The sequence below is a fragment of the Mesoplodon densirostris genome, chromosome 2 (assembly GCF_025265405.1).
Source record: "Mesoplodon densirostris isolate mMesDen1 chromosome 2, mMesDen1 primary haplotype, whole genome shotgun sequence".
Lineage (NCBI taxonomy): Eukaryota > Metazoa > Chordata > Mammalia > Artiodactyla > Ziphiidae > Mesoplodon > Mesoplodon densirostris.
Window position 1 is genome coordinate 90,706,016 of NC_082662.1, and position 21,991 is coordinate 90,728,006.

At 35.2% G+C, this 21,991-nt stretch overlaps 2 protein-coding genes across 6 annotated transcripts in view; one reads left to right on the forward strand and one right to left on the reverse strand.

Annotated features, from left to right (window-relative positions):
- Positions 1-5,068, forward strand: part of TRMT13 (tRNA methyltransferase 13 homolog) — a 24,137-nt gene extending 19,069 nt beyond the window's left edge. For 3 of the 5 annotated variants that reach the window (XM_060090191.1, XM_060090192.1, XM_060090193.1), the window contains exons 9-11: positions 1,138-1,212; positions 3,996-4,428; positions 4,760-5,068. In XM_060090191.1, the coding sequence (XP_059946174.1) occupies positions 1,138-1,212; positions 3,996-4,428; positions 4,760-4,955 (704 nt within the window). In that variant the 3' untranslated portion in view covers positions 4,956-5,068. Of the gene's footprint in view, positions 1-1,137; positions 1,213-3,957; positions 4,429-4,759 lie in introns of those variants that run through there. The other 2 variants (XM_060090194.1, XM_060090195.1) reach the window with 2 other exon arrangements.
- LRRC39 (leucine rich repeat containing 39) lies at positions 5,047-21,720 on the reverse strand. Its single transcript, XM_060090196.1, has 8 exons — positions 21,579-21,720; positions 16,372-16,477; positions 15,023-15,179; positions 14,324-14,460; positions 11,103-11,248; positions 10,037-10,189; positions 8,959-9,095; positions 5,047-5,234 (listed from the first exon to the last, which is right to left on the reverse strand). The coding sequence occupies exons 1-8, from the start codon at positions 21,689-21,691 to the stop codon at positions 5,179-5,181; spliced, it is 1,005 nt and encodes a 334-aa protein (XP_059946179.1). The 5' UTR covers positions 21,692-21,720; the 3' UTR covers positions 5,047-5,178.
- Between the last annotated feature and the right edge of the window lie 271 nt (positions 21,721-21,991).

Consider the following 21,991-nt stretch of genomic DNA (forward strand, 5'->3'; position numbering starts at 1 on the left):
TTATCCTTCAACCCAGTGACCTCCTGTTTTACTTGCTTGAGAGAACCAATCTACAGTTTTCCACCAATTGGTAGAGGTGGTCACCAGGTGGCTATGAGGTGAGGATCTGATTACTTCTTAAATAGACTTTCTGCAGGCACACTCTGTTATCAGTAACTAACTCAGCTCTACTTCCAAGGTTCCTGATGCCCCCAATTCCATAAGGGCTTTCTTAGATAACCTTTCTCTTCACCCTGATTGAGGATAAGTTTCTTGAACAACCTTACACAGGCAGACTATTCCAGTTAGTACCAATTTCTTCTCCTAGTATGTGATACCATCTGAAAGCAAGCAACAAAGAATTTGAAATATTTACTAAGGACGTCCATTGGACAATTCACTGTGCTGGGCGCTGTAGCTGGATTTGTAGGGGGAAACATACTTTTCATTTCAGAATCTTAGAAAAAGGAAAATGAATAGGGAGGAAAAACTGGAAGCCATAACTGCGATATACTACAATTTACTGCATTACCTTGTAGATGTCTTTTTTTATTTTACTTTTATACTATTATGAATATTTTCTTTTATTCATATTCAGAACAGTGTGAAAGCTAAAATATCTTATCCTTGATTATCAAGATATAATGAAAGTTATATCTTTAGTTTGATTATAATATTGAGTATAGTATTCTATAATATAAAATGTCGGTTGTATTATATGTATTTATCATATATAGTAGTTATGCAAAATAAATCTAGTAAGGAAACTTTTGAGTCCTTTTATCAATGGGTAATAATATTTAGCAAAATAAGGCTTCTACAGGGTAAAGTCCTGAGTCAGTATAGAAGAAATAGCATTGGCCTAAAAGTCAAGAAATTAACTCGGGAGTAAAGAACCAGCTGGGGGCAAGGTGGGAAGAAAAGGAAGACAGAAAAATTTTTAACTCTGATTCTGGCTATGTCCATAGCCATCTGTGTTACTTATCAAGTCACTACATCTTTGAGCCTCTTATTCCTAAGCTATAAAGTGAGAATTTTTTGTCTATGTCTCTATCAGCCCTAAAATTCAAAGATTCCAATTAGTTCTCTCTTTGGGAGGCCACTTAATGCCTTAATTCACAAGAGAGCTAACTTAGTTCTCATTTCTTTTTATTTCAGACAAGATTCCTTTGCTAAGCAAAGAAAAACTACCTGTGGTAGGAATTGGAAAACATCTGTGTGGTGTGGCAACAGGTATGTAAACATACTAATAATGTTGAGATGAACACATTAAGTTTAACATGGTCTCAAATATTTAAAGAGTCTCTTTTCAGTAGTTTTTGTCCCTTGTTTGTAACTCATTAATCTTCATAGTAGCACTGGCCCTGTATTATATCAGATTTAGAGCTTTCCTACTTATCTGCTCATTTTAGCCATTTTGCAGGATGAATTAGTTTTATGTGTAAATACTGTGTCATATGGAACCTTAAAGTTCGTTGGGTTATACTTCAACCAAAAAGGAAATAAATCATTTATGGAAACTGTATGATTCTATCCCAGAAGCTACTCATTTTTTTAGAGGAGTTGCTTGGGAAGGACTCTGAAACTTCTCCCACTAGAAGATGATTATGTATCAGGATTCTAGGGAAAACAAAAAAGGAAACATTAAGATGTGTCTTAGCACTTGGATCTATCGTTTGTAGCATGATAAAGTAGAAAGAACATGGGCTTTGAAATCAGATAATACAGGGTTCAACTTTGCTATATAACCTTGGCAGATTACTTAACCTTTCTGAGCTCTGGTTATCTCGTCTGTAAAACGAGGATAACAACATATAATTTGCCAGTTTACATATAAAGTGTCTGGCACATATCAGTGCTCAATAAATGTTAACTATTGTTACATCTTCTTCTGGATTCCGCTAATTTCATGTCTACCCATATGGGGAACTTGGAGCCTCCATAAGAGTTATTCAAGTTGGCTGGAGATGACTTTAAGTATTATATATTTGTGTTGTCCTTCATAGTTTTTAGATGATTTTCACGTACCTTGTCTCATTTAACTCTCATAAAAGCCTTCTGAAGTAAGCCAGTTCTATCCTGGGGAGGAAACAAAAAATGCTCCTTTACTCCTACCCATCTAACCCAAGTTTCTCAGAAACCTTATCTACACTGGCCATTTCTTATTGTTCCACACACTTCTTCCCTCCTTGATTCACTCTATCTGAATTCTCCCTTCATTACTCTATCATCATCTTAATGAAAAATCTCTGCTATTGTTGCTTACCCTTCTGGAAATTCTGTTTTCTTTTCTTTTGTGACATTCTTTCCTGGTTCTTCCCCTACATCTGTGCCATTCTTTCTGTATATCTCATGGTGTCTTCCCACTACTTGTCCTTTAAATACTAATATTCAGACCCATCTTCCACACACCTAATGTGTCTTTCCCCTTCTTAAAACTATTCAGTAACTCCCAGTCACCTACACCTTAAAGTCTAAGCTCTTTAACATGACATCCTCGTCTTAATCTGGCCTCTGCCTTCCTCTCTTTGCCACTTTCTGCCTCTATATCTATTGGTCTATACATTCTAACCCTTCCCATGTACTATAATATGTCCGTTTCTAAACTGATCAATTTCTACTCCTTCTTCAGCTCGTCACCACTTTCAGGGAACCTCCCTAAATAAGATACTCCTCCTTAGTGTTTATCATAGTTGCCTCTGCATATCTGGAGCTCATTGTATATTAATCTTCTGTTTATATATCTAATTCTGAATGAATTTGTTCAGAATTCATTTATTTATTATTTGAATGAATAAATAATCTTAGCCACAAATGTGCTGTGTTTCCATGTCCCTTTCTAGGTACGTGGCTTTGTCCCTCAAGTTCTCTGTAAAGGAGGGGTTGAGATGGATTGCTAAAGCTCCTTCTGATTCTAAAATAACTTCATTCTTTTAATAATTTTTCTGATTATCCCCATTTCTGAAAATCATTTACTTAACTCCAATATAAGTAAAACAGTGACTGAATATCTTTTGTCAGAAAATAATACTTTATAAAATAATAGATCAGCTATCGCCTTCTCCAAATAACAGGTTCCTGATAGTTTGTTGACTTAAATTCATATATTGTATTATATATACTAGTAAAATATCAGATCATTTACTATTCACTTGTGACATCTTGGGATATTAAAGTTTAAAAATACATGTTCTTGATTGATTAAACACAGTGTGACATTCTAATCAGACAGAAAATGTGGATTTTACAGCATATATTTGGAGTCTTTCCAGTATTGTCAATAATATAGCAGTCGTCAGTGGGAAATTATCATAATCATCAAAAATCCATTTGTTTAGTTTTTAAGTGGACTATAAATTTTTCATTTTAATATAGAGTTCACTTATCTCTAAGTTTGTGTTTATTAATCATCATACATCCACAAAGCCTTGCACATGAAAGGCATTCAGTAACTATTTGCTGAATGAATGTATAACTATAGTAAGGCTACTCAGCAAGGCCTACTTTCCACCTTCTGACCCCACTCTTCTCAACTCTTCACTATTTGCTGTGAACATCTTACATTTCAAGACTGACACCTAACATCAACTTAGCAGATGCTTAGCCCATGCCTTTCCTCTTTCTTTCTTTGGGTTCTTTAAGCTCAAAACTTCCCTGGAATGTTAAATGTAGAGACATAAATTTTTTCTATACAAGTAATTTCCTTAACAAGGGTAGGAGAAATGAGAGCAAATTTGAGTAGTTGGACAAAACGTTTTACAAATTTTAGATCTTAAGCTTCACACAGTTTTTTGGGGGAAGTTGACTTTATGCAGAATAAATCATTAGAGAAAATGGTACAATAATGAGGAAAGGGCAAATATGAACAAAGTTGATAATTCATGAAAGAATTAGTACAAGTATAGAGCTAAGTAAGTTTTTGTTGGGCTTTTAAAAACCATACTGCCTAATAAATGTAAAAAATACTTATTTTTAAAGATGATGTGGTTTGGGGGGCCACATAATTGTGTTTGCAGATCTTGCATTACGATGTTTGGTTGAAACCTATGCTGCCAGTTGTGAGGAAAGGAATGAAGAACCTTTAGCCAAACGCGTAAAGAATGATAAAACAGAAAAAGAAATTAACACTTTGGCCAAGGAAGGAAATGAAAAAAATATCCCAGAGAAGTGGACCCCTGTGGCTGGCATTGTTATTGCACTCTGTTGTCACCACAGGTGTGATTGGAGACATTATGTGGGCAAAGAATATTTCAGGGCTCTAGGCCTTGGAGCAGTGGAATTCCACTATTTCCAGCGAATGAGTAGTTGGGCGACTTGTGGGATGCAAAAAACATCTTTGGAAGCTTCAAATATCTCCACAAAAAGAAAAGATAAACAGAATGATGGCAGTGAAGAGCATGATGATGGAGGATACAGAATCACAGATGACAGCACTGAGAGTTTGCCTGGGTAAGTGACTACTTTGAAAATGCACAACACTAAGGCAGAAATACTTTATTATTACTATACTTTATTTTTAGATGAATATTACCAAAAATTCATTCATGAAAATATATTTTACTAGAAAATATATATATATATATATTTTACTAATTTTAGAATAAGTTAAAATATACACACTTTAATTGTGGCATTAATAAAACGTATCTTGGAAGCATGGGACATAGCACATAGTATGTTGTGGGTTATTTAGCAGCTTATCAATGAATAAGACTAAAATAATTTGTTATAAGGTTTTACAGAATTTTAACAATGTGTTGTGTGTGTTTATTCAATTTAGGTTTCTTACTGTTGAAGAAAAGAAGAAAATAGGGCATCTTTGTAAATTGCTGATTGACCAAGGCCGAATCAACTATTTACAGCAGAAAGGATTCAATCCCGATTTACAGTATTATACAGAACCTCTGGTGTCTTTGGAAAATGTATTGTTAACTGCTTTACCAAATCATTCTTCATCACCAGAAACAACTGCTTAATGGAAAAGAAATTTTGAACATCTGTCTTCCACCAAAAAAATTTTTTTAATTGTATTTTTATATTCATGAAAATATAATTTAAATAGCAGATAATATGAACTTTAAAAAATGTGGCCTCGTTGAACTTTGGTAATGGCTTTGTTTTTTACTTTAGAAGTCCAAACATTAGAGAATTCACCAAATTCCCAAAGTAATCCTCTTCAGCAGGGCATCTTGAATTATATTATCCATCAGCATTTATAGAGTTTGGTAAAGTAGTAGAGTAGTTGACTTGGTTACCTGAAACACACATAACATGTCAACATGTAACTAGCACATTAACTTTCTATTTGCATTAATTTTGGAAACTTACTTTCCTTTGGTTTTATTTAATACTTTTTATTTTTCAAGTTCAAGATGTAATAATCAATTGTCAGTTTATAACAAGGACCAATCTGAGAAGTTGGTTTATGTATGGATTTTTTTGTCCAGGCAGATCTGGAAAGAATAATTAATTGTGATTATTTGTTTCTACTGCAAACAAATCCAGAGATGTTCACCATCAATTAATGAATTCACCTTCAGATTTCAAGAGCCATACCTGTGTTTAAATATTATCAGAATTTGTCCATGACAGACACCAAAACTAAAAAGATTTTTTTTTTTTTTTTTTGCGGTACGCGGGCCTCTCACTGTTGTGGCCTCTCCCGCTGCGGAGCACAGCCTCTGGACACACAGGCTCAGCCACCATGGCTCACAGGCCCAGCTGCTCCGCGGCATGTGGGATCTTCCCGGACCGGGGCACAAACCCATGTCCCCTGCATCGGCAGGCGGACTCTCAACCACTGCGCCACCAGGGAAGCCCCTAAAAAGATATTTTCAAGGAAAAAAACTATTTCACTTCATTTTTATAATTAGTTAATTATCTAGTGAGAACTTCCAAAAAGATACTTGTAAGCCTAATTCACAAATTAAATTGAAATTTGCAAATAACTTCTGAAGTTAATTAGATGTAATATCTTTTAAAAGGTCATTTTTACATATACAAGAACAAATATAAGTATATTCTCTCCTGTTTGGGAAAATAATTTGGAATAAAGTAGAAATTAGATAGTGATACCAAAAACCTCACTTTTGGGCCTCATTTAGCTCATAAGCAGTTTCTATGCACAAGAAAACATTAAACCAAACATATGGTAAGACTGTTAGTCTTTTCCTCATCTTATCCTTGGTTTATTTCTGCCTTATTTGTAAAAATTATCTTAATCATTGTACATTTGCCAAGACAAAGATACAGAATTACTGATTGTAGATATTATAATGATATTCTTAGGTAACTATTATTTGTAGGTCTATGATTACCTTAATTATAAATTGGAAGTCTAGCTCATTTTTAGTTTCTGACCTTTCTACTTCAGTTTAACCTTACATGTCTTATGAGACTACCTAGGTTCAAATCCCAACCCTACTACTTGATCTCTTTGTGCCTCAATTCCCCGCTTAAAATGGGCGATGAAGATAATAATACCTCACAAGGTTGTTATGAGCATTAAATGAAATAACACATTAAAATGCTTAGAACAGTTCTAAGTACAGAGTAAGTACTCAATAAATATTAACCGTTTTTAATAGTACTAACTCATAACAATATTTTTAATGAAATAGGCAGACTTGGTTTTATTATCTCTGTTTAAGTTGTAACCTTTTTTCTCTTGTTATAAGTTCTATGTCAAATATTATTAAAATAAGGTAGTTTGTTTAAATTAACTACTTATGCTCCCAAATCAAGAGAACATAAATGAAGATAATAATACGTCATTCAATAATTAACCTGATTTTACTCAGTTAGGCAATGCTAATTTGTGTTATACAATCTGTTTTGCTTCATTCAACAATTTATGCCCAGAAATAAAAGCTATCCTATAACAGGCATTATCTCTGTTATATTTCATAAAACACACACACACACACACACACACACACACACACACAATTATACTGATAGAGTCCTGTGGCCCAATGAATGTTTCTGACAATGATACCAAGTCCTCTATGGGAAGATAAGGTTGTTCTTCAACATGCCAGCTGTACCAAGATACTGTTTTCCCCAACCTTGCTTTTCCTTTACGATTACATGAGACAGTGAATACATGGGATATGCATATAGCTGTTTCTCGACCTGCAGAATTTGCAGGTTCAGCCAACTCCTTGAACTTTAGATTGATCTACACAACTACCTCTTCTGCATGTCCCACAGATATATCAAATTTACTGTTAAAACTGAAGCTCATGTTCCACTTCTACCACCAAACCAGCTTCTATATTTCATTTCCCCATCTCAGCATCACCATTCATCCAGTTGCTCTAACCAAAAACAGATTCATCCTGGACTCCTCCCTCTTCTCATCTTCAGTCATCAATTCTGTCTCCTACTTGACTTTTATATATTTATACTCTACTTTTCAAACCTAGGCCCCAACCTATTACAGCTTTTTTACATATCTTCCTCCAGTCTAACCTCCATGTTACTGTTTCTGTGACCTTGCTACAACAGATCTAATGACCTCCATTGGATGTTGGTAAAAATATTTTCTCCAGCTGAAAATACTCTCATATCTGTTTGCTCAGATTATACCTGCTCTTCAAAGTAACTATTTGAAGAGGTAACTAAATTCTACCTTTTAACTAAAAAATTCTTCACATTTTAGTGAATTATAAAACCATGTTTTCCATTACTATACTATTTTTTTATAAAGCTTTTTAAAAATTTTATATTTTATTTATTTATTTTGGCTGTGTTGGATCTTCGTTGCTACACACAGGCTTTCTCTAGTTGCAGTGAGCGGGGGCTACTCTTCCTTGCGGTGCACATGCTTCTCATTGCGATGGCTTCGCAGCATGTGGGATATTCCTGGACCAGGGATCGAACCCATGTCCCCTGCATTGGCAGGTGGATTCTTAACCACTGCGCCACCAGGGAAGTCCTATTATTTTTTTTATTAACAGAGAGTTATGCTCTTTGTCCTCTTCCCCTAATCTTGGGTTAAGTTAAAGTCATTCCTTCCTTAGTTAAAAAGCAACAAAAAAGAGGTTTTAATTCTAAATTATCAGAGATAAAAGTGATTGAAATCTATATATCAAAAACTCACATTTTAACTGTTGGCTAAAATCTATGTTCTCTTGATATTTTTCATTCCTAGGCACAGTAGCAAAATATTTTTCATTCCTAGTCAAAATATTTCTTTTTGCTATTTGTGGATTATTGTAGAAAAAGGAAATGCCAGGGAAGGTAGTGTTCATGGGTAAACTGACATGACAAATTGATAAAATGAGGTAGTGAAGCTTTAAGAATTACATCTTCATTCACTTGGTCATGCTTCAAGTGCTTGACCAAAGAAGTTTATTTCCTGACTCTATTTGAAAGACTTTCAGTATCTTTACAACCTTTCTCTCCAAGCCTTTATCAAAATCGTGAACAGATTAGAATTTCACTTTTTTTTCTTCAACAATATTAACGAAGAGATCAGAATTTGACAAAAGGTAAGATGGAATGAAAAGTCTATAAAGGAATTTATTTTATTTTATTTTTTTTTTATTTTTATTTTTTTTTAAAGAAGATGTTGGGGGTAGGAGTTTATTTATTTATTTATTTATTTATTTTTGCTGTGTTGGGTCTTCGTTTCTGTGCGAGGGCTTTCTCTAGTTGTGGCAAGTGGGGGCCACTCTTCATCGCAGTGCGCGGGCCTCTCACTATCGCAGCCTCTGTTGTTGCGGAGCACAGGCTCCAGATGCGCAGGCTCAGTAGTTGTGGCTCACGGGCCTAGTTGCTCCGCAGCATGTGGGATCCTCCCAGCCCAGGGCTCGAACCCATGTCCCCTGCATTAGCAGGCAGATTCTCAACCACTGCGCCACCAGGGAAGCCCATATAAAGGAATTTATATATATATATATATATATATATATATATATATGCATTCCTCTACTAAAAAGAATTCTTAACCTGTGTTATATACAAATCTCATACCTGCTTTCCGTGACTCCTGTATGTATGTGTGCATAAACTGAAGGCCGAATAATTCCCGTTCCTCTTCCTCATCTATGTTTTCACCGGGAGGAAGTGTTACTTCCAATTTCAGTGGGTTGTCTCGGAAGTTGACAAACCTAGCAGTTCACCAAAAAACAGTATTTTTATAGGTGCCATAGAAGGGTACATTTATTTTCCTGGAGAAAGATCAAGTGGTAATATACTAAATTACTCTTTTTTTTTTTAAACTGGTTTCAGTAACTGAACATCTTGGTGAGATGTGATATATCCCAAGAATCTTTAAATTTCTTTCCTAGAAGAAAAATATATTAGCTTTAGACAACTTATTTTCCAAGCTTGTAAAAGCAACTATTAGTCCATAGCATATGTTTAATGTGGTACACTTGAACTTCCAAGAGCAACCCTAATGCATCTCAAATATACAATTAATGCTATGAACTTAAAATTTCTGCATATTTTATAAAGCATGTCTTATTTATCATTGTATCGTCACCATCTAGTACAAGGCTCAGTAGTTGCTGAATAAGTAAATGAATGATTTTGTTATGAAAGTTGTGGGATTTGGTGTGAATTCTCACGTCTTATGCTCACTGTCAGGAAATTAAGTTTTGGAAGTTATTTGAGGGAGTTCTGTTAGTAATTAACTTAGTAAAAAGTTATATTTACCTCTAACATAATTGCCTTGTCCATTTGTAGTTATTTAGGAGGCAAATAATCACTATTCTTGTGGTTTTGGTTTATCGTGGATAAAACTATTGTGAATAAAGTTTGTTAGCAGTTATAAAGATGATTTTCAGGAAAATGTCACCAACACAGGGCATTCCTTAAAGCTGATAAATCCCAGTACGGCTTTAGTTTCAAGGATTCTTTCTTGAATAATTTAGACCAGTATTATATTAATCCTAGTTATAAATTATAGAATTTCAAAGTTGGAAAAGATTTTTAAATGTATTCATTTATGTGAATGAGAACTCAAATCTGTTAATAACAATTTCTTTATGTTACTTTGTTCTGCAGCCAGAAAGGAACATGTCAGTTCTGTGTCTACAACTTTTACCTTAGATTGGTCATCTCTTCCATGCACACTGGAATATCTTTCAGTTTATTGTTGCTGAGAACAAGAGTACCCAGATTTTTCATATTGCTGATTGTTTCTGGCAAGCATGTTATTTTATTCCGTTGGAGCCATAATGTGTGTAGACTTTGCATTCTGAAGAATTAAGAGGTTTCTGTGATTAATCACATGTAATATGAAAACCCTGGTTCTTATTAACCCAAAAAATTTTTAAATGTCATCTTGTATAACATCTCCTTTAACCAGTATACATATTGAGTTAACTGACTTCACATTACCTGATTTTAGGGAAACTATAACAAGGGAGTTAATCTCTATCTACCGTATAGCTCTCATCATGTAGTGGTAGAAATTAAATCAATGTATTCTAGAATTCTTCACTATTCTCATAGGATTTCTTGCAGAAGAACTGCTAAAATGCTATCTAATCTGAATTAGAGTCTTAAGAGGAAACTCAGAAATTATTAATATGCCCATTTAAGGCAAGGCAAGTATGCATAATGGTTAACAGCATGGACTCTGGGGCCAGGGTGCCTGGGTTCAAATCCTAACTGGCACACTTACTAACTGTGATCTTGAGCAAATTACTATCATCTCTACATTAGTTTCCTCAATGTTTTTAAAGTGCACAGAAGTGCCTGGCATGCACTAAGCAATGTTGTTATTGCTGTGGCCTATTCTTGTCAATTTGTTCAAGTCAGATAGCCAGTTTTTCTCTCCCAAACTCGCCCCTCTCCCTTTTCTTTTTTTGGCTGTACCACGTGGCTTGTGGGATCTTAGTCCCGTGACCAGGGATCAAACCTGACCCTCTGCAGTGGAAGCGCTAAGTCCTAACCACTGGACCACCAGGGAATTCCTCAAAACCCTTTTTTTTAAATTTGGAGTACATGAATATATTCTGTTAAAAAGTAGCATACATTATTTGGAACTGAATGGATCTATTGTGATTGATTATGCTTGGGGTCCCCTGTGTTTTGTTTATTCTTTCTTATTTATCATAGAGAGCTTCAACACGTCTCTTGGTAGCCAAAAAAGTTATTTATGTTACCTTTCTACAGTATCAGGAAGTTGTTCAAGTCCGTTGCTTCCCATATCAAGCCACTCAAGGGCAGGCATGTTCAACACAGCAGGAGGGATTGTAGTAAAGTGGTTCATACTCAAATCAAGGTGAGTAAGCTTTAACAAGTTGCTGAGCTGAAGAGGAAGGCAAGGTTTTTCAAAATAAATGTCCACAACGTAAACTACTAGAACACCCACAATGGTAAAGGAGATATATAACATCAAGGATTGTCTACATGATGCTTGCACTTTAGTTACAGCAGTCCACAACAAATTTGAGATAACAATAATGCTAAATAACCTCCAGATAAATGAAAAACTCTCTCATAGAAAGTTCATCTATTCAAAGAAAACTTATCTTCCAAAATAACCAAGCTCCAGGGTTTATAGCACCTGCCTGGCAGAAGCTTTTTTTTTCTTTCTGGGAGTAAATATATATTATGTTTTCCTTTTATCTAGTAGTTGAGATTTTCTTGGGAAAACCCAAACTTCAGAATAATAGTTACTTTTGTTAACCCCCTTTCTTTGTGCCTGATGCTTTTTTTTTTTTTTTTTTTTTTTTTTTTTGTGGTACACGGGCCTCTCACCGTTGTGGTCTCTCCCGTTGCGGAGCACAGGCTCCGGATGCGCAGCCTCAGCGGCCATGGCTCACGGGCCCAGCCGCTCCGCGGCATGCGGTATCTTCCCGGACCGGGGCACGAACCCATGTCCCCTGCATCAGCAGGCGGACTCTCAACCACTGCACCACCAGGGAAGCCCGTGCCTGATGCTTTACATAACGTTATCTCAGTCATAGAATTTACTGTTTGGTAATTCTATTTTTTAAATGAAAACATCAATAAAACATTTATTAAGACTATATAACAACACCAGTGTGCTCAGCTTAAGAAAACAAATATATCAATATGACTGCCCTCAATGTACTTCTCCCTTCTTCCTCTTTGAAGATAACTCTATCCTGAATTTGGTATCTATTATTCCCATGCATTTTTAAAATGTTTTTATTACTATACATAAATATATGTTTTCTATATAGTTCTCTCTATATATTACTATTTTGTGTATTTTTCATAAACAATTATATTTTTATACGTTTTTGAATTTTATTTAAAGATGATACTGTACTTATCTTTCTTTAACTTGCTTTTTTCTCTCAATATCAGTCTTTATATGTATTCACGTTGATGCATATAGCTCTAGTTTATTCATCAACTTTACAAGGTGAGTACCTTTTTTCCCTTTTATGGACAAAATGGTTTATAGAGGCCATGTGACTAGAAATGATGGAGCTATGATGTACACTCAAGTTTTCATGGACCTAAAGCTGCAAAATTTCTAAATTTCTCTTTCCTCTGTAGTGAAAATTTCAAAATGTAAGAATTTAGTTAACTTTTACAAAAGACTCTCCATTTAGCTAGGCAAGTTCTATGTTTTATTTCTATCTCAGGGCACATTCAGATTCATTCCACAACTTTAACACCTTAGAAAATGCAGAAATACAGTGTTTTATGGGTAATACAAAAACGCAGTTTTCCATTTAGTAGGTGATACTTCTCTAGCTTTATAATTCGTCATGAATAAAACTTTTCAAAACTTGTCATCAGACTTTTAAAATTTTCAAATGATTCAGAATAGTGTATAAAAAGATTGTTTTTACATTAGCATAAATTTGTTTGTGTGTTACAGTGTGTGCAATTTAATGACTGAGAGCTAAGTCTCCTGTTGCAGATTTCTCAGTGGGACTAGAACCCTTTGGTTTTAAAAGCTTGAAGAAAGATATTAAAACCATTATAATCTAAGTCTTAATTTTGCATATGTGAAAATTGAGACCTAGTTATGTAAAGTGGTGTGTTCAAGGCCACACAGCTACTTAAAGGCCACACTTGGAAATAATTCCAGGCTCAAGATCTCAGTTCACTCTGTTTCTGTAAAACGTATTTCTTTAAGTAAAGACATTAAGGTAAAGACAGGTTAAGAGACATGCCCAAATTCACATAGCTTTTTAGTGACAGAACCAAAGCTAGAAACAAAATCACAATAATTAAAAACTAGAAATAAAATGTTTATTGGCCCTCTTTTTTTTTTTTTGCAGTACGCAGGCCTCTCACTGTTGTGGCCTCTCCCGTTGCAGAGCACAGGCTCCGGACGCGCAGGCTCAGCGGCCATGGCTCACGGGCCCAGCCGCTCCGCGGCATGTGGGATCCTCCCGGACCGGGGCACGAACCCGTGTCCCCTGCATCGGCAGGCGGACTCTCAACCACTGCGCCACCAGGGAAGCCCCCGGCCCTCTTTTAGGTATAAAGAAATTGTCCCTGTGATCATGATTTTCATCATAATCAAGTGTATACATTTCACTAAACTGAACTATTATAAGATCAGATGGATATAGCTATAGAAACTATGTTTTACTTGCAAGAGCAACAATAATTGGTGCATGTTTACTGGTTTGGGGAGGAAAGTGACATTCTTACCAAGATAAAGTGGGAAAGGGGAATAGTCTTTTATTTTGAGTTTTATTATTTTTCTTAACTTTTATCTTGCAAAATCATTGTTTTCAAGGCAAAGCACCATGGAAATTTCCTTTGCTGATTCTAAGAGCCTTAAATATGCTTGAAAAATAATAGGAATGTCTATATCTCTATGATCAGTTTGGTCTTACCAAGAACAAGATATCATACCAAATCAAAGTTTGAGGGCTTTCCAAGCCCACTGCCTTGCTTTACTTGGTAGAGCCTAGGAAGCTAGAAAACACTTTTCCTAAACTGAAGAATTCATGTCTTTTTACTTTACCTCTATCTCAAAAGCTGATCACCTATAAAAACTAACTAATAAACAAAAGAGTTTTTCTGTCACCACATTGTGCTTTATGATAATCATTTATTCATTCAATAGGCATTAAGTAACATCTACAACCTAGGCTGTGCCTTCAATTCTGGGAATTGAAATGAATAAGATTCTCACTCTGGCCTTCAAGGAGATCACTAATAATGTCAGTACTGTGACAATAATAGAAATAGCTTTTTATGCTAAATAAATCTTTCTCTAATTAAAAACATGCTTTATAATAATAGGAAATGGTTTTCACTAAATATTTTCTGAAATAAAATTTATAGCATTTTTCCATTAGTGTTATTTTTAATGATCACACAGTGGAGAAGTAAACCACCAGTAGAAGGAAAATAAAATCATAGGTATTTATATCATTCTGACCTCTTGTGGAAGATCACATATATCTCTGTTAACAGCAAGTTCAAGTTTCTCCAAGCTGGCACAGTTACTTAGTTCCTTGGGGACAGTTTTGATTTTGTTGTAACTAAGAATCAGTTCCTGAAGTCTAGTGAGCAGTCCTACGGAAAAATAATACACAATAAAGAACAGAGGGATATAAAATAATGTTTCCAGTTATTAAGTATTACAGCATAACTTACTTGCCTGTTTCATATTGGCAAATTCACACTTAGGCTCTTCCCTTTTCCCACTGTGTGTCCTGCCCCTTCTTCAGATAAAGAGCTGGTGATTTATCAGTGCTATAGACAAAAATATTCTTTTCATTCTGTTTTATCTATACTATATCCTGACCAGTTTTCCATTTGGGGATTTTTTTTTCCTCATTTAAGGAATTATTTCTAATTTTCTTTCTTGTCTTCAATTTGTTCCCTTCTAGGAGGAATAACCAAACCAACGATATTGTTTCCAGAATCTATACAATATTATTTCCAAAGAGACTTCTCTTGCATTGAAATCTCATCTTGAATCACCTCAGTAAATTCAGAAGCTTGAATCCCCTGGAAGCTTCAGTTTAGACTAGATGTTTAAAATTTTAAGATTCAGGACTATGAGATCTTTATTCCATGTATCAAAAAAAAATTTCTCAGTGAAAAACACAGGAATAAAAGCAATTTTCCTTACCAATTCCTCGAGGTATGTCTGAAATTGTGTTTCGAGATAAATCTAACACAATAAGGTTCTGGAATCTCCCGATAAATTCAGGAATTTTCACCAAGCCAGTTCTATGAAGTTGCCATTCCTGTAGCTGATTTAGTTTTAGTAGAGAAGAAGGGAGGGTCTAAACTCAAGTAAAAAAAATGGAAGAGTTACTATATTACTTAAATTATTTTAGTATCATGACATACAGAAATATGACTGTAGAGATACTATTTGATTTGTAAAAGAACTTAGGAATATTTTTTCTTTAATGGGTTATATTTCCAAATACTTTGTGCTACTTCTAAGTTTTAAGAACTTTCCTTTTTTGGCAGGTGCTAAACCTTCAAACCCCAATCATAATAACATAAATAGAAATAACATATTTCAGTCAATATTGCACACACATAGAGCTGTGTTCTAAAGATTCCATTTTATTAGGCTTAACTAGAGTACATATGTTACTCAACATGAGAATATGGTGGCTAATTGAAATTACAGAGAAACAAAAAGATCATTCTAATCAATTCAAACTTCTCTTCCCATTCTGTTTTGAAATAGTTTAGTTTTTTAAAGCACATTTTCTTTTAATTTAAGAATTTTAAAAGTTTCAACTATTCTGAACTCTATGCCTTTTCCCTTTCAGCCTAAAGTAGCCAAAAGACAAAATACAGGAGCTAACCCCCTAGCTAAATATACTGATATGTGTGAAAACAAACACTGACTCAAGGGATAGAGGTGGCCCTTGTCAAACTTAGAGTAGGCCTAATGTAATTAAGCAACTATGTTTGTGTGTGTGTGTGTGTGTGAGAGAGAGAGAGAGAGAGAGAGAGAGAGGGAGAGAGAGAGGGAAAGAGAGAAAGAGGAGATAATGTGAATCTGGTTGTGGACCTAATAAAAAAATTAATATACATTTCCATTTTGTGAAGTTTTAACTGAGCATTTGCTTTTGTTTTTACTTTAAGGCCAAAGCTTTATTTAAAACACCTTCCACTGCTTTCAGTTGAGCATTTGCTTTGAAAAAGCTACACGATTTTTGTTAAGCAGATGGTCACCTTTTTACGGATAATGAGAAATTGCTTATTAGAAGGATTAGTGGGAGAAGTATTACAAATGACTTAAATTTAGGCAGAGTTAAAGCACATTGGTTGAAGTTTTGCAATAAAAAGTTGTGAAGTTACATTAATTTTCAGTTCATGTTGCCCAGATTCATTTGGTACATTATTAAAATTAGAATTCCTAACTATTCCAGACTTAAGCACATAATTTAAGAATCAGTCTCTCCCACAAAATGTGAAATATAAAAAATCAAATATTACTTCTATAAAGCTTACCTTCCATTCCTCTTTTTCTATCTTCAAAATGAGCCTTCCATCTACCCTGGTGACCTTTTCTCTTAGCTTGGTTAAGCTCACTCGTTCTTCCCAGATTCGCACTAGCCTAGGAGACCAGGAAATCATTTTAGTTCACAGGTAATGACATAGGTAGCATTCACTTTTGTATGAAAAAAATGACCCATCAAAAACAACCATTTGATTGATAGTGTCTGGAAATCAGACAAGAATTTATTTTTCAAGAATTATAAATATGATTAATACAATAAATGCCTTATTTTTAAGTTTTTGAAAAGTATCATAACTCTCCATAGATTTTTTTGTAACAGCTTTATTGAGATATAATTCACATACCATAAAAATCCTTTTAAAGTATACAGTTCAGTATTTTTTCACATATTCACAGAGCTGTGCAACCATCACCACTATCTGATCCAAAACATTTTCAGCACTCAAAAAGAAACCCCATGCCCTTAGCAGTCACTCCCCATTCCTCCCTCCCCCAGCCCCTAGCAACCAATAATCTACTTTCTATCTCTGTCTCTACTTTCTATCTCTATCTTTTCTATATTTGCCTAATCTGGACATTTCATATAAAAGGGATTATATAATATATGGTCTTTTGTGTCTGGCTTCTTTCACGTAGCATAGTTTTATCCAAAGTTTATGCATGCTGTAACGTGTATCAGTACTTCATTCCTTTTTATAGAAGAATATATTCTGCCAAATTTTGTTGATCCATTCATCAGTTGATGGACATCCGGGTCAATTCCATTTTTTAGCTATTCTGAATAATGCTACTATGAACATTCATGTACAGATTTTCAGGTAGACATATGTTTTCTCTTGAGTTTGTATATTCATAGGAGTAGAATTGCTGGGTCATTTTGTAACTCAATGTTTAACTTTTTTAAAACTGCCAAACGTTGTCCAAATTGATTGCATCCTTTTACCTTCCCACCAGCAGTGTATGAGGGCTCTGATTGCTCCACATCTTTGCCAACATTTGGTAGTGTCCATCTTTTTTTATGTCACATTTCTTTTTTGTTAAATTTTATTTATTCATTTATTTATTTTATTTTTGGCTGCATTGTGTCTTCGTTGCTGCGCGCGGGCTTTCTCTAGTTGGTGTGAGCGGGGGCTACTCTTCGTTGCGGTGCATGGGCTTCTCATTGCAGGGGCTTCTCTTGTTGTGGAGCACAGGCTCTAGGCACGTGGGCTTCAGTAGTTGTAGCACGCAGGCTCAGTAGTTGTGGCGCACGGGCTTAGTTGCTCTGTGGCATGTGGGATCTTCCCGGACCAGGGCTCGAACCCATGTCCCCTGCATTGGCAGGCGGATTCTTAACCACTGTGCCACCAGGGAAGCCCAGTGTCCATCTTTTTGATCATAGCTATCCTAGGGGTGTGAAGTGGTACCTCACTGTTGTTTTGACTTGCATTTATTAAATATCTAATTCATAGATATTTAATAAAAAATGTTTTAAAGACTTGCAAATGATATAGTTCAACTGCAGAGTTAAATTGTATATTACTGTATTCTATTATATCCAGATTTAGTTTTTCACATATAAAAATGTACAAAATTCTAGAGCACATCCTACTGATTTTTGGTTCATAGCAAACTTACATAATAATAATGTCAAGCTTATAAAAATGACTAACAAGGGCTTCCCTGGTGGCGCAGTGGTTGAGAGTCCGCCTGCCAATGCAGGGGACACGGGTTCGTGCCCCAGTCTGGGAGGAACCCACATGACGCGGAGCGGCTAGGCCCGTGAGCCATGGCCGCTGAGCCTGCACGTCCGGAGCCTATGCTCCGCAACGGGAGAGGCCCAACAGTGAGAGGCCCGCGTACCAAAAAATAAAAAATAAAAAAGACTAACAAAAGGTTGCAGAAGGTTTTCTATTTCTATACTAGAAATTTTTCATGTATGAAAAATAAAGAATGTTTAGAATTGAAATTTTGCACTTTTAGCCTATTAGAATGATACATAATAAAGAAATATAAGCAATCATCAAAGAAGATAGGTTTAATTAATTTGAATATTAATTTGCCAAAATTCTCTTGACATCTAAGAGTTAATATATATTCTTAGCAATTCTGCATATTAACTGATCTTCAGTGAGGATTTTATTTTAATGAACAGAAAACCAAATATCTCTAAAAGTATAATATTTGCTGTCTATATATGTTTGTGTTTGCAAAACATTTCTGTGGAGTCTGCGTATTTTCATCCACTGCTTGTCTGAAAGTTAACTAATCTGCTAACAAGTGCACTGTGGCAATGGCTATGTGTGGTCTTCTAGACTGAACAGCTAAGCTTCCAATAGGTGTGGTTAAGTGGGACAAAATGTATACTGCCATCTATTCAATTACACCACGTTTTATAAAAATAGAACTATTTAAACAGTAGACATAATGATTATTAATTACTTATTACTCACTGAAATATATGTATTTCAGAGCAAGATTTAATGATGGGCAATGAAGTGTGTTATTCCCTAACGTTTAGTTTCAATTAAAGAATTCATCAAGCACCCATTATATGCCAAATACTATGCTGGACATTGTGGATACAAAAAGCTCTGTCCTTAATGAGTGAGGCTAACTATTATTAAACAAGTTTATTTCCATCTCTTAAATGATTCATTAATTCTTTCTGGCTCTGTATTGCTATGATCTAAGTCCAGAATGTATCACTTAATTTGGTGACCATGGGCAAGACATCTCATCCCTAAGGACCTTGCCAATAAAACATGGGGTTTGGATTAAATAATATCTAAGGTCTCTTCTAGCTCTAGTATTCTATAATTCCTACACTGTTTATTTTAGGCTTGATGTTCTTTCAAAGTTTTGAACAGAAGTTTTCTACCTCCTCTAAAACCCTTTTATTATATCTAAAGACTTTCTCCAATGTTGTTGTAACAACTCTTACCCAAGTGCTTGCTTTCTTCAAGGCAGCTTGGCATCCAAAGACAGAATAATTTCTGTTTAAACTTAAGGCTTTTTGAGCTAAACCTTTAGCCTCTTTTAGCTGAGAGAAGAAGCTTTAGATTACATTTTTATCCCTCGCCTGTTTTGTACAGAGAAAACTTGAAGCTGCTGAAATTAAATGATTCTTAACTAGACACATATAACAGGTGAAATTCAAGAGTTTAGAACCAACTTGTGATTTGTGACCATGGTTTTTTAAAAAGTGGATAGGATTTATAAGAGTACTTGAGTCAATAGAGAACAGACTTGTGGTTGCCAAGGGTGGGGTGGGGTTTGGGATTAGCAGATGCAAACTAGTATATATAGATGGATAAACAACAAGGTCCTATTGTATAGCACAGGGAACTATATTTAATAGCCTGTGATAAACCATAATGGAAAAAAAATATATATATATATACACATATAACTGAGTCACTTTGCTGTACTGTAGAAATTAAGACAACATTGTAAACCAACTATACTTCAATACAATTTCTTTTAAAAAGAGTACTTGAGTCAAGTTTGTCATAATTGTATAATATAAACATAATATGTATCATAAGAGTAGTTTTACACGTTTCAGTCTAGGGAAATTTAAGACCTAAGGTGAATATAAGCTTAGTGAGTCACATTGCTTAGGTATGAATACAGGTGAATACCAGTTCCACATTTATTAGCCGTGTGATCTTTGACAAGTTACCTAGACCTATCCTTCAGGTTTCCATCTTTAAAATGGAGAAAATAACATCACCTATGTGTGGCAGAGACTGCTTATCATTCCCCAGTATCTGTTACTCCTCTTCTTCCTCAGTAACAGATCCTCTAAATTTAACTGGGCACAAGACTTCATTTAGCCATCCTCCTTTGCAGCTAGGTATGGGTCATATGAAGCTTTGGCTAGTGAGATGTTAGCAGAAATAGTAATGTGTGCAAATTCCTGCAGGCTAGAATCAAGTACATTGGCCACAGTTGGTGTATCTATGTATTTGGGGCCATGAGGTGACTAAAGTCCATTCCTAAAGGAATGGAGACTATGCACAGTTGAGCAACAAGATAAAAGCCTAAATGTGTGACTCAGTGCAGTGCTGTGCCAGCCCTCTTCTTTGCTGGGAGAATGCCAGTTATTTCTAAGTGTTTACACTTCCTCCAAGTTACCCAAGTATAAATCTTAATTTGTCTAAACCAATCATACAATCTCATTTCTCTGGAAGGTAACTAGATCAGGGGTGTACTAATGACCCAATTCTGGCCAATGAGAGGTGAAGGAGAAGTTTGATGGAGACCTCAGAAAGGTTTACCCATTCTTAAAGAAGATACAGAAATAAATAATTCCTGCTCTTCTGATAACATAATGATGCCTGGCTGTGATGCCTGGAAGTATACCAGTCATCCTGTGACACTGAGAGGAGCTAACCTGAGGACCAAACTGACACACTGATAAAAATAAGCTGAGTCTTTAAAACAGTTGAAGCTTTGGAATTGCCTTACCTCAGGACTTCCTTATTGTTTAACCCATTTTTAGTTGAGTTTTCTGTTATTTGCTGACACAAGACCATTTTTTAAAATGAGATATAACTGACATATAACATATTAGTTCTAGATGTACAACATAATGGTTTGATATTTGTACATATTGCAAGACCATTTAATGTTTAGAAAGAGACCTAACAAATGATAACTGTAGGGGGCTACATGGAATCTATGAGGAAAGGGGCCATCCTTGCAAGAGTAGTAGGATAATTTGGAGATATCCAATGAGGAAGGTAGGTTGGTATCAGTGAGGCAGAGGAAGTGAGAGCCGAACTATTTAAGTATAGCCCAAATAGAGGAATCAGGTGATCCACAGGGGCCCTGGCTGGAACTCACAGCTATTTAAATAGGTGAGAATCTACTGTACCTTCTACTGCCAGTTGTTGCTTTAGATCCTAGGGAATATAATGTTGAACAAACAATCTCTGAAAAGTAGACTAAATGATACTAATCAAACTTTGATGAAAGTTGAACAGACTCCTAGGACAACTACTATTTTCACTTACAGACACTTGTATTTTTTGTGGCCCCCATCACATGGCCACACTTAATTGTCAGGTGCTTCCTTTAGTTATATTTTGGGTTTTCAGTAAACAGAAACCTCTATCAAATTCAATAATAGATATTTAATAAATACTATTTTTAATAATGAGGATGTTATGAATTTTTGCTAATTCAAGATAATAAACATGTTATAGCATACTTTTGTTGAAATTCCTTCTCTCGCTTCAGGTCTTCATTGTATTTCTTTATTCTTTTCTCCCAAACTTCCTTTACAGCATTGACAGCCCCAGTACAAATCACATTTTCTGACATGACTTCTCCACATTGTCACAGAGTCACCAACTTTATTAAATTTTGAATAGCTGAATCACAGATGCCATCTCAGAAAGGGCCTGATTGTACCAGAGGGAAAAACAGAACAGTAATGTTTCAGAATGTTTACTGAGTACCACGATGATCATAATAGCTTTTTATTGAACACATTCCATGTTCCCAAAACTATTTTATGCACTTTACATGCCATATTTCACTAAATAATTCTCATAAAAATATCATGACATGGGTACTTTTATTGTCACTAATACACATGAGAAAACCAATCCCTAAAAAAGG